Source organism: Pyxicephalus adspersus, chromosome 9 (assembly GCF_032062135.1).
Source record: "Pyxicephalus adspersus chromosome 9, UCB_Pads_2.0, whole genome shotgun sequence".
NCBI lineage: Eukaryota > Metazoa > Chordata > Amphibia > Anura > Pyxicephalidae > Pyxicephalus > Pyxicephalus adspersus.
In genome coordinates this window covers 53,821,675-53,838,683 of record NC_092866.1, presented here as the reverse complement: position 1 = coordinate 53,838,683, position 17,009 = coordinate 53,821,675, and the positions used below count along the sequence as shown (strand labels likewise).

General features: G+C 41.0%; 1 protein-coding gene across 6 annotated transcripts in view; it reads left to right on the top strand.

The window, feature by feature from the left end:
- Positions 1–15,009, top strand: part of LARGE2 (LARGE xylosyl- and glucuronyltransferase 2) — a 54,182-nt gene extending 39,173 nt beyond the window's left edge. For all 6 annotated transcript variants that reach the window (XM_072422047.1, XM_072422046.1, XM_072422045.1 and 3 more), the window contains 13 exons: positions 2,083–2,285; positions 2,665–2,747; positions 4,621–4,744; positions 5,110–5,281; positions 6,174–6,278; positions 7,246–7,358; positions 7,453–7,578; positions 8,592–8,744; positions 9,353–9,507; positions 10,580–10,858; positions 12,051–12,197; positions 14,059–14,254; positions 14,337–15,009. In XM_072422047.1, the coding sequence (XP_072278148.1) occupies positions 2,083–2,285; positions 2,665–2,747; positions 4,621–4,744; positions 5,110–5,281; positions 6,174–6,278; positions 7,246–7,358; positions 7,453–7,578; positions 8,592–8,744; positions 9,353–9,507; positions 10,580–10,858; positions 12,051–12,197; positions 14,059–14,254; positions 14,337–14,534 (2,054 nt within the window). In that variant the 3' untranslated portion in view covers positions 14,535–15,009. The remainder of the gene's footprint in view (positions 1–2,082; positions 2,286–2,664; positions 2,748–4,620; positions 4,745–5,109; positions 5,282–6,173; positions 6,279–7,245; positions 7,359–7,452; positions 7,579–8,591; positions 8,745–9,352; positions 9,508–10,579; positions 10,859–12,050; positions 12,198–14,058; positions 14,255–14,336) is intronic.
- Positions 15,010–17,009: the final 2,000 nt, after the last annotated feature.

The window sequence follows — 17,009 nt, the reverse complement described above, 5'->3', positions numbered from 1 at the left end:
AATTAGTAACGTCCAATCTTATTAAGATGACCTGTCATAATTCAAAATATGGGATGTCCTGTAAAGGAAACTACTGCTGCTGCCGCTAACTCTATATTACGGATTTCTGGTAAAGTTTTGGCCGCTGGGAGCTACATGGGATCGCTCGATCCCAACGCCAGTTAAGACCCTGCCCTAGAGGAGCCTCCACGGTGCTGCACATTCGTAGTAATAATGCCTTGTGTAATTATATACACTTTATTATGTTGAAGCCTAAATAACATATTTTTTAATCTTACAATTTAAAGAAACTATTTTAGGATCTGTTTTTAGATCTCTGTACAACCTTATGCAGAGTTTGCTGGAGAGAGTATGTATGGTAGAAAAAAATCAATGGCCATACTCCATGTTTAGATTGACCAGAAGGCTCTAAAAAACCAAGGATGCACCCTTTATTGCATGTTTTTAAAATAAAGAATTTATATGTAAATATTTTTCTTTAAAAGTGATAGATTCTTAGTTAGGCTGTGTACACACATTCAATAATTGTCGTTGGAAAGTATCTTTCACGATCCTTTTCAACCACAAACGACTGCACGGTGCATGAAAGAACGCTGTACATACAGCACCATTTTGCTCTAGAAGGAGAAGGAGAACGACGAAGCGGCACCCCCGCTGCACTCTCTCCCCTAAAAATATGACAAAATATTTAAAAAAATGGTTTTATAGTTTTCCCTCATAGCTGTTTATCTGAGAGAAGTGAGCATACTATAGAAGAGAGGTAAAAGTTTCCATATTTCAATTTGTGGTTTTCNTACAGCAGTGGCAGCTTCCATCATCTCACAGTGCAGGTTCTCCTTAGGATTTGTCTTCTAATCTGTAAAAAATAGAAGACAGATCCTAAAGAGGGTCACGGACAGTATGTAAAGTATCAAAGTGCAGCTCTGCCCCTTCCAAACTTCTTTGGCTGACCCTATGTTCACACTGGCTATGAGGTTGCACCGCTTTCTTATACCAGGGAACCACTGCCACTCGGTAAACACTTCATTAAAGTCTAGTGTATGTCACTGCTGCTTGTTTTCTACTTCTAAATATTTGGTGACATCGTAGGCTTTCTCACTACAGACCCCCGCTTTACCCATTCTTCCTTTTGTTGTAGACCAGACCATCAGCAATGAAAAACTATTCCAATTAGTAACGTCCAATCTTATTAAGATGACCTGTCATAATTCAAAATATGGGATGTCCTGTAAAGGAAACTACTGCTGCTGCCGCTAACTCTATAATTAGTAACGTCCAATCTTATTAAGATGACCTGTCATAATTCAAAATATGGGATGTCCTGTAAAGGAAACTACTGCTGCTGCCGCTAACTCTATGATACGGATTTCTGGTAAAGTTTTGGCCGCTGGGAGCTACATGGGATCGCTCGATCCCAACGCCAGTTAAGACCCTGCCCTAGAGGAGCCTCCACGATGCTGCACATTGGTAGTAATAATGCCTTGTGTAATTATATACACTTTATTATGTTTAAGCCTAAATAACATCTTTTTTTAATCTTACGATTTAAAGAAACTATTTTAGGATCTGTTTTTAGATCTCTGTACAACCTTATGCAGAGTTTGCTGGGGAGAGTATGTATGGTAGAAAAAAATCAGTGGCCATACTCCATGTTTAGATTGACCAGAATGCTCTAAAAAACCAAGGATGCACCCTTTATTGCATGTTTTTAAAATAAAGAATTTATATGTAAATATTTTTCTTTAAAAGTGACAGATTGTTAGTTAGGCTGTGTACACACATTCAATAATTGTCGTTGGAAAGAATCTTTCACGATCCTTTTCAACCACAAACGACTGCACAATGCATGAAAGAACGCTGTACATACAGCACCATTTTGCTCTATAAGGAGAATGAGAACGACGAAGCGGCACCCCCGCTGCACTCTCTCCCCTAAAAATATGACAAAATATTTAAAAAACGGTTTTATAGTTTTCCCTCATAGCTGTTTATCTGAGAGAAGTGAGCATACTATAGAAGAGAGGTAAAAGTTTCCATATTTCAATTTGTGGTTTTCTGAGTTTCCTATTGCCCTTTTTTCAGATGGTCCGTCCCCAGGGGTTGCCGCTCCACGTCTTCCTCCCAGAACTGCCTCCAAGCAGGATTTGGAAGTCCGGCTTCAGGAGGCCGAGGAGGAGAACCGAAGGTTGCGTCTGCAGTTGGTGGAGCTTCGAGGTGAGGATCAGGGAACAGATGGAGACAACAGCAGCCAGTGTTCTCAGAGGTCTCTGACAGAGAAATGCGAGGTGAGTGACCCTACGTCTGGTCTATATCACTGCTGCTTATCCTCTACTTCTAAATACCTGGTGACATCCTCCGCTTTCTCACAACAATCCCCCACAACTCCTTACACTGCTGGAGAAATATTTACTAATTCTTCCTATTGTTGTAGACAAAACTGGTCATGTTACAAAATTACTGTTTGGGAAACTTGAAGTAAAAATCCTCTCCCAGACTTCTCACACACACAAAAAGTGAAAATGTGAGATGTCTGCTAATGAAGAGACTGTTACTGATTTCTCATGTTTATCATTGGTAGTCTATCCTTCTGAGAAAATGCTTGCTTGAAAAATGTAATTTTTCCATCTGTGCTGAGCCTGCCTCTCTGTCTTCCTCTCCTTTTAGCTCATTCACGTTGCTATTGTTTGTGCCGGCCACAACAGTAGCAGGGATGTGGTGACATTGGTGAAGTCCATACTGTTCCACAGGTGAGTAGTCTACTTCTTCCATCCCTCCAAAGCCAGGTCATTCTCAATTCAGCAAAAATGTATGATTTTGGGGGGTATTACCCGGGAAAAGGTTTCTTGCTTCCACACTGTTCAGCCAAAACATTTAAAGCACCTTCTTCATATTGAGCAGGTCCTTCCTTGTGGAGTCCTCTGACCCATCAAAGCATGGACTCCACAAACCTTTGAATGTGTCCTGTGGCATAAAGCACCAAGACATATATTGGCACCTGTGAAGGGGTTGGAAATATTAGGCAGCAAGTGAACAGTCAGTTCTTCAAAGTGACAGTTTCTGGAAGCAGGAAAATTGGGCAAGCTTTAAGATCTGAGCAGCAAGAGCCAGATTATGATTGCTAGATGACTGGGCCAGGGCAGCTGTACAGCGTCCGGTCCTGTGGAGTGTTCTCCATTTATTATTATTAATATATTTATTAATAAAGATAACATATTACTCAGCGCTGTACGTTAAAGGTTGCAAATAACGGACACATAAAAATGGCGACAGAGAAGGAGGAGAGGTTTCTGCCCCAAGAGCTTACAGTCCAAGCATATGCAATAGGTTAATATCAGTCCAAAGAAGGACTACCAGCAATCCACCAACAGAGTCACGAGCAAACAAGGCTCATTAATACACAAGGGGATGGGAAAGGCTAGCCAGTCTAATCTAATCTTACAGAGAATCTACAGTAGCAAAGATTGCTGAAAAATTAAACGCTGGCCGTGAGAGAAAGGAGTTGGAACACACAGTGAATCTGAGCTTGTTGCCTGGTCCCAATCTAGTTGAGTGCCCATTCTGACGCCTGTCCATTGCCTCCTTTAGCTACATGAGCGTCAGAATGGAACAGTCACATATTGTTTTGGTGATGAGTGCATGGCTGGGTATATAGACTGCATTTACCTGACCAGCAGAAAGGGAAAGCTTAAAGGATCTGCAGATAATGTCATGGCACCACAGGACACTTTCACATGTCTAGTGGAGTCTATTTCTTGACAGCTTAGAGTTGTTTTAGATTTCCTGTAGCCTCAAAACCCCAATAAGTGATATATTATCTTTAGTGTGTGGGATTAAATTACATAGACTGTACTTCCAAGTAATGTGTCTCAGTGACTGCTTCCCTATGTGTCCAAAACAACTGAGCCATTAAACCGGACTGTTTAATGATCTATGTGAGAGTGATGGAAACACAGCAGTCTATTGTGCAAGGATTTAGAATTATTTAAACTTTCAGAATGCTGATAAATTGTGTATTACCGCAAGTTGCACCTTGCAAGTGCGCCTAGAAACCTTGCTGCTCAGTCATCCACACTGCGCATTTGACAGCTGGCACCAGTGGGTGGTACTGGTATCTTTCACTGTCGCTCCCATTCATTCTCTTTAGGGCTGAGAGAAGCTACATGTAGCAACAGTAGGCAGCAATTTACTGGCATAGGGAAGCAGTAACTGCACTGCAACTTCATGGCCAGTGTGAACAGCCGTACTGTCTCCCTAACCTCTCAGTGCAGATGTACACACATTGGCAGAGTTGGCTGAGTATGAACTAAGATGATGAATCATGAAGACAATGTGAATATTTCAACTGACTACCAACCATTCATGCACAGCTCTGTCTGTGCACAATCATTTGCTGAATAATAATTGTCTAGATGTATCTGGCAGTCTGGATCCCTTGTGGCATCTGAAAGTCCTCAAGCAAAATCATCTTTTTATGTTGTTGGCCAATTTTTGAATTGTTCTTTTACAAAAGATTTTTCAGTTATTTTAAATATTCTTCTTGTGTCTGTGGGCTTTAAGAGGGCCACATATTGTCCACAACCCTCCATTTATACATTTGGTGTTTTTGTCTCCCCTTTGTAGGAGGAACCCCCTTCACTTCCACCTGATTACAGACTCCATCGCTCTGCAGATACTGAGTAACCTTTTTAAGACGTGGATGGTTCCATCCCTGCACATCAGTTTTTATAATGCTAGTGACCTCAAGGTGAGATTGAGGAGACATTGCCTGTGTTTAAAAATGGTGAATCCAATATAAACTTTGTATAGAAGGAATATGTCATACAGAATTCACATAGTATGTCTGGAATCTAGAGCATCGACATGTGATGGTTTATCTATGGTGACCTATCAGATTCCTATTTTCAGATGATTACCATCTCTGACAGCCATTAGTTCCACTCCTGTTCTGCCTGCATTTTATAGAGAAGATTTTTATAACATCAGCTTCTAAATGGCATATTATGTGCAATTAATATTTTTGGATCACAATGCTTGCAGAAGCTGATAGAAGAACTTTAATTTTTATTTTGCCAAGAGAAATGTTGCCAATGTTTTTCTGTCTTTTTACAGCCGGAGGTCTCATGGATTCCCAATAAACATTACTCTGGAATATACGGTTTAATGAAATTAACGTTGGTGAAAGCACTGCCATCCGACCTGTCGAAGGTCATTGTCCTGGACACGGACATAACATTTGCCACTGACATTGCAGAGCTGTGGGCAATCTTCAGGAGGTTCACAGGTAAATCTAAGAGCTGCTTTGTCTGTCTGCCAGGTGTAAGTTTTATTTGTTTCCCTCTAGAACCAAACTCCCCTGCACTTCATTGTTCACATTTCTCCAGCATGTTGTTAGGTTTGGAGTTCAGGCAGATCCATAAATCTTTCTTGCTTTCATACCTAAGGCTACGTTCACACGTCAGTGGATTCTTATCTGATTCTCGCCTCAGGGCTTGTATCAGACGAGAATCCGAGCTCAGTCTGATGTTGTTCATAGATCTGTTCTGGCGGTTCCACGAAGGACCGCAATGCAAGTGAAGGGGAGAGAGCACAGCGGGGTGCCACTCTATTGTTCTCCTCCCTCCCTTCTCTATAGAGCAGAATGGCACTGTATGTACAGCGCTCATTTATGCATCTTTTAGTTCTTGTCGTTAGAAAGGATTGTGAACAACAAAATGTTATTCCAGAGTTTACCAGCTTAAGTACATCACTGATAAATTACTTGCAAACCAATGAATCTGTATTTGTACCGTATTAAGACTCAGACTGCAAGAAAGTGATATAGGAACAAGCCCGAATTAAGTACATATGTGTTCCTGGTGTATTTTATCGTTCATTGCCCTATAACTTTTACAAATAGGCATATTACATTCTACCTGATTCATGCTGGTTTTCACAAATGGTGAGGTGAAGGTCACATCTTCCCAGCGTATACACAGCAATATATTCCTGACAGAGGTTTGGTCCGTTCTAGTATTCTATAGCTGTCCTTGTCCTTCTCGGAGAGAATTGGCCCATTTCCTTTTCGGCTCTGTAAGTTTGGCAGTGATACCTGACAGGAGTTCTATCTAATGCACTATACAAAGCTAACATGTTTGGTAGAATTCCACTTACTGGTGTCTTTGTTTTGATGATAGGGGACCAAGTTCTCGGTCTAGTGGAGAATCAGAGTGACTGGTATTTGGGAAACCTCTGGAAGAACCACAAACCTTGGCCAGCGCTGGGCCGTGGCTTCAATACAGGTACATTTCATTGATTGAGGTTTATAGCACCAGCTGAAAGCCGGCACTCCCCTGTGCAGCTTGGCTAATACATCTGTCTAGCTATTCTGTTGTTTAAAGGGAAAAGCTTTAATGAGTAAATATGTAAGCTGCATTCTGACCTTAACATTTGAAAATGTTCATTGCCTGGCTTCATTTTAGTTGCTTCAGTGCTTAGGGTCACTCACCTAAAACTATTATTTAAATAGTAATAAATAATCCCAATGGGATAGATTTTAATGCTTGATATGATAAGATGCAGAACTATAAAACTATGCAACAAGTATATTCAGATGAAGTGCAGCAATGGTAGTACCTGCTATTTCTCTGATGACTGTGTTACAGCAAACCTGTGCTTTATTCACACAGGAAAAGCAGCAGATTAACTTTAATGTCACATCTGGAGCAAGAAACGAGACCCTTGTGTTTCATGTTCCCCTGTTCTGAGATTACATAGGGATATTTTGTCTTCTATATGACAACACTGAGTCAGTCATTAAGCACCAGCACTGCCACATGGGAGAAATAGAACTCATATCTTCCCTATACCTGAAAGCTAAACAAAGGGTGGGGTAGTTTCAGAAGGGTCAGTATGTTCTGCTGGTGAGGAAACCTTAAAAATCAATTGTTTGTCCAAGGGCAATCTAATCCACACTGTGTGTAATGAGTGTTGGTGAAGATGTGATCACTTGGCTATGTCTGGAATCTAAAAAAGCTAACAGGTAAAAAAAACTAGCTGCAGCAGTTACAGAAATCTTGCGTGCTGGGCCATTATTATTTCTGGAATATATAATCCATTATTAAACCTACTGATCAAGGGAAACAAACTGTCACATATTCTGCTAGTTGTTTGCATGTCCGGATTGAGCATTCCTTGCATCCCCTACATGAGATCAGATTTGCCACTTATTGTATACAAACGGCTTATTTCTCATTATTTTTTCTGCAGGGGTCATCCTGCTGCTGCTGGACAAACTACGTCTGATTGGCTGGGAGGAGATGTGGCGCGTGACAGCGGAGAGAGAGTTGATGAATATGCTGAGCACCTCCCTTGCCGACCAGGTAAGAGCGCAGCAATCGCAACATGATCTGTGGACACTCGTTTTTCCCCTTTAATCAAAAGATATAATTCTATTTTTTCTTTCCCTCCATTCAGGATATTTTCAATGCTGTTATAAAGCGTTCCCCTGGCCTGGTCTATCCGCTTCCTTGCTACTGGAATGTGCAGCTGTCTGATCACACTCGTTCTGAGCAATGTTACAGCGAGCTGGCTGACCTCAAGGTGAGAGCGCTGCGTGTTGTTCACCCTTTACCCTTCATATTATTCTCCACACAATGTTCATCATGTTCTTCCATTCTTCTACAAATGTTTCATTTGTTTTTCCCATCATCCCATTTTATGTCATTGATGTATGACCTGTCTCTAAACCTCCCGTTTTCTTTACTGTTTGGAAACAAATAGTCTGGCATAAATTTTAAGCACTTGTAGCTTTATCACATTGTTTTACTCCAATGCCTGTAAATGTAAATCCTAGACTTACCGTTCTGCAATTTAGAGCCAATCAACTTTTACATCTTTAGAGACCAGCAGCCACAGATACCCCCTGTGGTCCAGAAAATGAGTGCTGGATAGGGGATGACAAGTTATGGAATTGGGCTTTAAAGTGAACTCTCTGTGATGAGAGAAACCCTGCAGTCAAATAAATCCTTCTAAGAATGTCGGTTGCTTTGTTGTCATTCTGGTGCTTTTTTGCTTTAAACCTGGAACAAGCATAGAGATATAGAGCTCTGATTTTTTTTCTGACCCTGATGGATGGCATGCTTGTTCCAGGTCAGTAACAGTGGGTACATTCACAATGGTGGGAAGGGGGCATTGTAAAATTTGCCACTCTTCAAATGTAGTTAATGACTGGCCCATTCCATTTTGTTGCCTGGGTTCTGTAGAAAGGTCAATAGATAATATATTATATCCTCATCCATATCTCCCCTCCTAATGTGTGATACTTCCCCCACCTCCTAGATTGTAAGCTCTTCGGGGCTGGGTCCTCTCCTCCTCCTATGTCACTCTGTATCTGTCTATCATTTGCAACCCCCATTAAATGTACTGCGCTGTGTAATATGTTGGTGCTATATAAATTCTGTTTATTAACAATAATAAAACCTTTTTTTTTAAATAGACGTTATATTAGATGGAGAGTTTATACCATCTGACATTTTCTTCCATCTCTGTTCTTTCCTCCATCAATGAGAACTCTGTTCTTGTAATTCTGATTGTTCTTTGTTACTTCCATGCAGGTGATCCACTGGAATTCCCCCCACAAGCTCCGAGTCAAGAACAAACACGTTGAGCTATTTCGCACTCTCTATCTCACCTTCCTGGAGTACGATGGGAGCCTCCTGCGGCGGGAGCTGATTGGCTGCCCTGGTGACAAGGAACAGAGCAATGAGGTGAACCTTTGTTTTAAATTAAATTGACAAGCTGAAATTTTATATTTTAATCTGCTTGGTATATTCAAGTAAATCACGCGCCGCTGAAATTTTCACAGCCTGATTTCAACGGTCTCAATCACTGATCCTATAGATCACTGAACTTGTCAGGTTTATTATTCTCCATCCCTATATGAGCTGTCTGAAGAAGGGGAGATCCTCTTGAGTTCCAGCTGCAAGTGCAATTACACATATTTGATCTAAGTGCCCCTGTTATTGTGACTACTGGCTGATAGATCTGCCTCTAATTTGTTTCCACATAGAATCACTCATATAGCACCCTGCCTGGTTTACCGCCGACAATTGATATTTTTGCACTTTGTGCGGTTTGAGTGAATGAAATATTGACTCATTCACCTCTCTTCCGCCTTGTTTGGAGAATACACAGGGCTCTCTCGCTCTTAGATCTCAGTAAGTGAACACAGTGGTTGTAAAAGATAAGTGCAGCTGGGAGCTTGACAGCTTGGTGAATCCGTTGCTTTGCCCTGCATGGACAGGTTCACTTTGTCTTTTAATAATATAATAAATAATATTGCTTGGCTTCACTATGTGTCATTTCATGTTCACAGGCTGCTCTGGAACAGTTGGACGAGGAAGACGTCTGTTACGACTTCCGTAGAGAACGTTTGGCATCCCATCGTGTTCACCTCTCCTTCCTCCCTCACCAGATTCCCCCAGAGGATCCCAATGATGTCACCCTGGTGGCTCAACTCTCCATGGATAGGTTGGTTCAGCTATATTATGTGAATAGGGTTTGGGAAGAACCACTTAGGTTAAGGCTTTTAAAAGTGTTAAGGTCATCTTTGTTTGGAGAGATACAGGGGGGCTGCCTTTGCCACGCTTCCTAAAATATCAGATTCCCTTACTAATCTAATGAGGTTTTGCTCAGTCTTTCATAGAGAGACAAAACAGAATGAGAGTACAAAATTTACATTTTAGGTGATCACATGCAGAATTGTTACAGCCCATAGAGACTCGCATGGAGCACCTGCTGAAATCATAGGCGTGTCACATGATCATTGTTTGAGTTATCCATATGTTTATCTTACAATACAGAGCAAAAAAAACTAGTAGTTGGAGCTTGACACTAATAAAAAAAAAACTAATTGCTGTGACACCACTGGACAACTGTAAATCACACCACCAGAGCCTTGCAGAGTTACAAGAATATGCAACATTTTCTACATAGATGTTGCAATCTCCAGTGTTGAAATCCCATACTGCTGCTAAATCTTCCTCTCAAAACGTCCTCTTCTTGGTGCCCAATCATAACCCATGCAACAATTAGAGGAATACAAGTACATCTTAACATGACATGATGTGTCTACTATGTCTTTCATAAGGTAGCCTATTGATATGAATGAGATGTCAATGCACCACAGCAAACAATGTACCTGCAGCTTTTCCATTTGCCCTGCACACAGGTACATCATACATGCATTACTTTATTGCATTGTGCATGATGCCGTACCGTAACGTATAGTATTAAAACCAGCCTTTATATAAAGATCCAGTCTGTTACAGGTTTATAATGCCAACTTTTACCGAATGACTCCATCTCCTTAACATCCGCCAACATATTTGGTGTTGGGTCGATGCCAGCGAGCAGAATCACTCGCCACATTCATGACTGCATAAGTAAGATGGGAGTTTCTGATCCTTTCATAGTAAAGTTTCCATAGACCTAGGAACATTAAAGTGGAGATTTTTTCTTTCTGGAGTTCCCAATAAATTCAGTAGGCAATTCCTCCTGCCAATAGCTCTCTATATATTCCTGTATTTTTTATATTTCCCAGACTACAAATGCTGGAGCTTATCTGCCGCCACTGGGAGGGCCCCATGAGCCTGGCCCTGTACCTGTCTGACGCAGAGGCCCAGCAGTTTCTGCGCTATGCACAAGCCTCCGAAGTCCTGCAGTCTCGGACCAACATCGGGTACCACGTGGTGTACAAGGAGGGACAGCTGTACCCGGTAAATCTCCTGAGGAACGTGGCGCTGAGGAACGCACAGACCCCCTACGTCTTTTTGTCTGACATAGACTTTCTACCTATGTACGGACTGTATGACAGCCTAAGGTGCGTTTATTTTCTATAAACCATTCTGACTTGCTGATTATATTCATTGGGTTAAAAATGTATCCGGACCCAAGAATGGAACCTGTATGTAATATATCGCAGGTCATCTGTCCTTAGATGTGGCAGCATTAGTTTTCATTCCTATTTCTGTATGACAACACTCACTATGACATCACTCATTGCGCTGTAACTGGACAGGAGCCGTGTTGTCACCTCAGGCTGATCACTAATCATACTACAAAACATCTCGCTCTCCTCATCTTCACAACATAGTGCTATAGATCAGAGGGGTCAGGGCCATGGTTGTGATTTCCGTGGCACAAAGACATCACAGGAACTTAAACATTTACTGAATGTTTAGCAGGATCAGTGGTTATTTATAATTTATTCACTCATTAAACAGATATAACAGTATTATGTATTTGTGAATGTTGCTTTTGCCATTTTTGTGAAGAAAATGAATTTTTCTGCCTCTTTAAGTGAATCAGAGATATGAGCTCTTAGTAAGAAGCTTTGGAGCATTGACCGCTGGGTGAAATTCCTTTGATTTAGTGGAATAAATATTTTGGAGCCTTTATTGGTTGTTTTCACCATTCAGAGCAGAGAACACAGCTAGATTCAGAATCTCCGTAACCTTTGTTCCCCATTAGAGAGCTCTAGGTGATTGTCAGAATTCCGGACTGTCGTGTTAGATTTGGGAGTTTTTGTGCACATAGGTGAAACATCATTTGTGGTTCATATTCCTTTAGGGTTTTAGCTTGTGTATGAGCTCTGCTTTAAAAATACAGATTCAGATAACACTTGCAATAAAATATATTTTAGGGCCATGTAGGGCCCTTGCATTAGCAGCCAGTAAAAGTTTCATATTGCTTAATACTAAATAAATCGCATAAGTTGTTTTGAATTGGGTAGGAAGGAGCCAATTACAGCAAGGAGTATGAAAGGAAATCTTCTATTCTAGCTGAAATTAATTTAAAATCCTTTTAGGTTCAGTCTGGTTTCTTTCTGAGCTGCTCTTACATTTCCATTGATTTTTGTAAGGTGAAATCCACTTTTGATGCAAACCCACATACACAGACCTTTTTAAAGTTTATCAGTGTTTTCTAAGAATCAGTGACATCATTGGTCATTTATGTTTGCATAGCCTGCTCTCCTTTGTCCTATGTAACAACTTTTAATTCCTCCACCGCAGGAAGTCCATAGTACAAGAAGACATGGCCAACACTCAGAAGGCCCTGATTGTCCCAGCCTTTGAAACACTACATTACCGGATGTCCTTTCCCAAATCCAAAACAGATCTTTTGTCCTTGCTGGATATGGGGATGCTCTACACCTTCCGGTAAGACTCCTCCTGTATCACTGTCATTTGCAACCCCCATTTTAAGTACAGCACTGTATAATATGTTGGCGCTATATAATCCTGTATAATAATAAGCCTGGGCACATTGTATAGAAAACTTTGATGAAATCTGGCTTGAGATAGCTAGGCCCATGTCACACGAGTGTTATCATAGCAGCATTTTGTAACATAGAATCGCTCTCCTTAGTGTTTTTCAATCAATAAAACTTCTGCAGGTGATTTCACAGATTTATAGCTCAGTCCCTGAACAATTGACTTTCTAAAATTGAAGCTAGAGTCAGAAACGCCATCTTCAGTCTCTACTCATACTTTCAATGCAGCTGCTTGTAGTTTCACATTGGTGATCTGTAATTGTAACAATTTTGCTGCACCCATCTTCACATCCTCAGAATAAGCAGAGATATTTGTAGCTGGTGGTGTCACTTGGTGCTAATACAGCTAATGGTGAAGGGAAATTGTATAATACGCAATGCAAGGTTACTTTGCTGTGCTTTACATGAAGGGATTTTTGAATAGTTTTGTCCTGCAGACAATATTGGTTGGGTTGAAGTGGAGCGGTACACAGCCATGACTTTTTTTTTTCTTCATTGAAGTCACATTATCAGACATATAGAGCAAGTACAAATACAACCATAAACTATGCCAGCTCACATTCATTATTAAAACATATTTATCAAGTCAAATGAAATTATATCAGTCACAAATTTCTCTGAAATCTTCAAACACATAACATTTATTGATATAAAATGTACATATTTATTACTTTGTGGTAGCAAATATACCTGTACTGTGGCTCGGAGCTCAGTTATTTCTAGATTTAATATGAATTATTTAAAAAAACAAACTATGGATCCAGCTGACTGGTATGAAGGATATTCAGTACCAGCATGTCTCTAGTTTGTGTAAAGCAGATAGATTATGACACAAGGACATATTTGGCAAGACATTCAATGCTTTACAAGGATTATTAACATCCAACAAACCTTACCTATGCATTGGCATACACTATTATCTTGTGGTTGTACCAAACATGAGCATCAGCTTACTAATCAAAGGAAAACTATAGTATGGAGGCTGCAACCAAACAACTATTCATAAATAGTAATGCACGTTTGAGTTTTTCCAGGGTTTCACAAATATTATATATGGTAAAAAATTAGGCCAAGCTTGGCCCTGTCCCTACAGCCATTTTTTTGTTTTTTTGTTATTATTGTTGACCAGCAGAGAGCCCTGGAAAAGGCAGATCTAATCCTGGGAACTCCTCACCTACTGCACCATGGTTCCAGAGGCACTTTGAAATGTCATGGAACTATATGGCATGTGCAGTTTGACTCATTTTGCTTGCTGATGTTGTTACATTTGCAAAATAACCACCTTTATTAAAGTATCCATCAATGAAATGACTTCTCTGTAGTACTGTGTTCTGCATGTTCATTTACCTATGTTCTTCAATGTTTAGTGTTTCATTATGTGTACATTAGTTATTGTAAGAGCCCTGACTTTAACACTAATGAACTGGTAAACCAGATCTTCTCTTTTAACATAGTTACTGACCTCACAAATGCTCTTCTGGATGAATGAGCACCAATTCTAGCAGGGTGCAGGGCACAATGGGGGCAATCGCCTTGCACGTTTTTGGAATAGGTTGTCCAATAAGCCTATATATGTGTGATGGTCATGTGTCCACAGTGCTCCATCTTTGGGGCTCGATATGCTGTGATAGAGACCATTTTAATTCTATCTCCTCCTGGTCTCTGCAATTTGGGAGGTATACGCTGTTCTATCAGGAATGGTTCCTTTATCTGCTGAACTTTAACCCCAAAACTTCATGTGTCTGCAGATACCACGTGTGGAAGAAAGGGCACGCTCCAACCAACTATGCCAAGTGGAGAACAGCAACTACATCCTACCGTGTTGACTGGGCTCCGGACTTTGAACCCTATGTGGTTGTCCGCCGAGATTGCCCCGAGTATGACCAGCGTTTCCTGGGCTTTGGCTGGAACAAAGTGTCCCACATCATGGAGCTTGATGCTAAGGTACGGTATTGTCTGTAGCCTGATCCCATTCTAAATTCTGGGGCGTCATCATGATGAGTTCTATCTTGTGTTATTTATCCAGGGCTTTGAATTGGTCGTGCTGCCCAACGCCTTTATCATCCATATGCCTCACGCCCCCAGCTTCGACATCTCGAAATTTCGCTCCAGCGCACACTACCGCGAATGCGTTAAAACACTAAAGGAAGAATTCCACCAGGATTTATCTAGGAGATACGGATCGGCAGCTCTGAAATACATCGCAGCTGAGAGGAACCGGTGATGGGAACAAAAAGTTTTGGTGAACTGTAATAGTGAGGGAGAACTCTTTGAGACGCAGACCTCGCCATGCTCACACTACAGCGGTAGTAGAACAAGCCGCACCGTGCCTGTAGGCTCCACTGCCTTACCAGGGAGGGAAACCAGCATTTTCTATATGGATCCGCAAACCTCGGCTATGACAAGGTGCAGCGGTGTAACGTTTCAACACTACAAAGGTTTCTCTTCTTGCCTTCGGAGGCATCTGCAGACAATCAGCCGAATCCCACCAACTCAGGCCTGATGCCAACATGTAGTCACAGACACTGAAGTCTTCGGAGAGACCACTTACCCCGATTTGATGTAAGAATGTTATATATTTTATTTATTTATGTTTCATATCAAGTCGGACAAAGTGCTGAGGTCAGGACGGGATTCCTGCTTAAAAACTTGATTACGTTTTGTAAGATGCATCAATAAAAATCTGTACTGTTTCCTAAGTGCGTTTCCTATTTGCTTTGTGTACTTAGCTGGTTTTTAGGTAATTTTATACTTGTAAAGGAACTGGATTTCTTTAAATGTGAATACAAGTCAATAACTCTCAATTCAGCTAGGTGAGCGAAAAAAGCCACATTCACTTACTTATGACTAAGTACAAAATTTTATGTAAGCCTCCTGTTATCAGGACTGCAAGGAGGGAGAAAGAAAGAGAGAAAATCGAGCTATGCTGCATGCACATGCCATAGGAGGAAAGTCGGGGTTGTCAATACCTTGCTCATTTTACTGTCCAATCAGCGGGCTGTGAAAGCAGCGAGGACAGTTCACGCGTGTTTGGACTGCAGTTCAATTTAATATAATGCGTTAATGATTAACTTATATACATTTTCAATCAATCATAACGGGGGCTGAAATCAGACTTTAAGCTGATGGGTAGTGGAGGAGGCATTGAAAGGCAGGAGAACCAGGTGGCGAGGCATAGGGTTGGCATCACTTTTGGTCTAAGAGGCACAAAATCTGGGAACTCGTGGTCTGAAAAAAGTTGTCACCTTCCTTTTATTATATCACACAGATCAGTGAGTAGTTATCAGGTGCATATATTTGTAAGAAAGCCCCACTCATGTTAGCTGAATGTAGTATGTGTATTTGTTTTACATAATTTCCATGACCCGCTGCTAACATTTATAAATAGGAGTGCCAGGTGGTTCTGTATGCTCTTGAGTTGAGTCTTGGCACACCTGGCATTCCCCTTTAGATGTCCTTATCTAATCAGAGCCAGTTCTCCATGCAGTAAATGTCACCACTGCACCTGACATCCTTAATCAGACAGCAGTGGGTCTTTTGAGGATTCTTGGTTCTATAGAAAATATCACCCGAGCTCTATATAAATGTAATGGGGGTGCCATGTGTTGTGCTAGCAAACCCGCTACAGAAACAGGGATTTCAGTATTTCCTGACCTCCGTGCCATTTGCTTCCAGCTAATAGAAAACAGAATTTTATTTTGGACAGTATAAAATGAAAAAGTTACCTATTACGAGGGGGAGGGGCATTAGTGTATTTATAAGTTATGAAGTTCTTGTTTGCTCTGTTAGCTAAACTATTGAAAACTGGAGCTGCTATATTGAGCTGCTAAGGCTAAATTCTTTCTGTAAATGTTTTTTTTTCCTGGCTGTTCTAATCCTCTGGCTTCAGCTACAAACCTGGAACAAAAAAGTCCTAGTGAGGTTGGAGCTCAGGCAACAAAAGTGATCTTGTCCCCTCAACTCCTAATCTGGGGTATGACCTCTGTTGTATATAGGTGATGTGCAGCAGTTATTAGTTATGAGCACACCTCATTGGAAACTGAGATTTTTTTTTTTCTTCCCAATAGTTGAACAGAAACAGTAATTAAGTGTAAGTGTTGTTGGTGCTCACCTCCCCCCAGAGCTTTATCCCTAAAAGAATTTGCCTTTTAAAAGCCAAATCCCTGCTGTTCAGTCTCATTTTACAAGCTTCTTTTATCCCATGACCCAGAAGAGCATGCAGCTTCATGTTCATTCCTCCTAAAATCTACTACAAAAGTAGTTTGGAGGAATTGCCACATATTATAGAAAAAAGCTGTTTATGTTGTATCCAGGGGACCGGTACAAATCCATTAAAGGTGGGCAGAGCAAGAATGACTGAGCCCCATCCCTGCCATGTCAGACCCTGGGCCCCTGAGCAAAATAACTTTGTGCCACTCTAGCATAATACAGCACCCATCCAGGATCCTCGATAGAATTTTGGTTCCACTCAAAACAAAGGTTGGGCATTAGAATCCTGGGCAGAATATTTGAATGCCATCCCAGCCATTGTCCATGCTTGTCCAGTCTTTAAAGCAGAATATCAGAGACCCATTTTGGCCGCAGGTGGCATGTACTGTCTTGTTTATTTCTCCCAAAGAGGACAGATGCTAGACCGGTTTTGCAGCACATTCTCTTTGTACCAAGTAGTTTGATGTTTCTATTTTCTACCAGTGTCCCA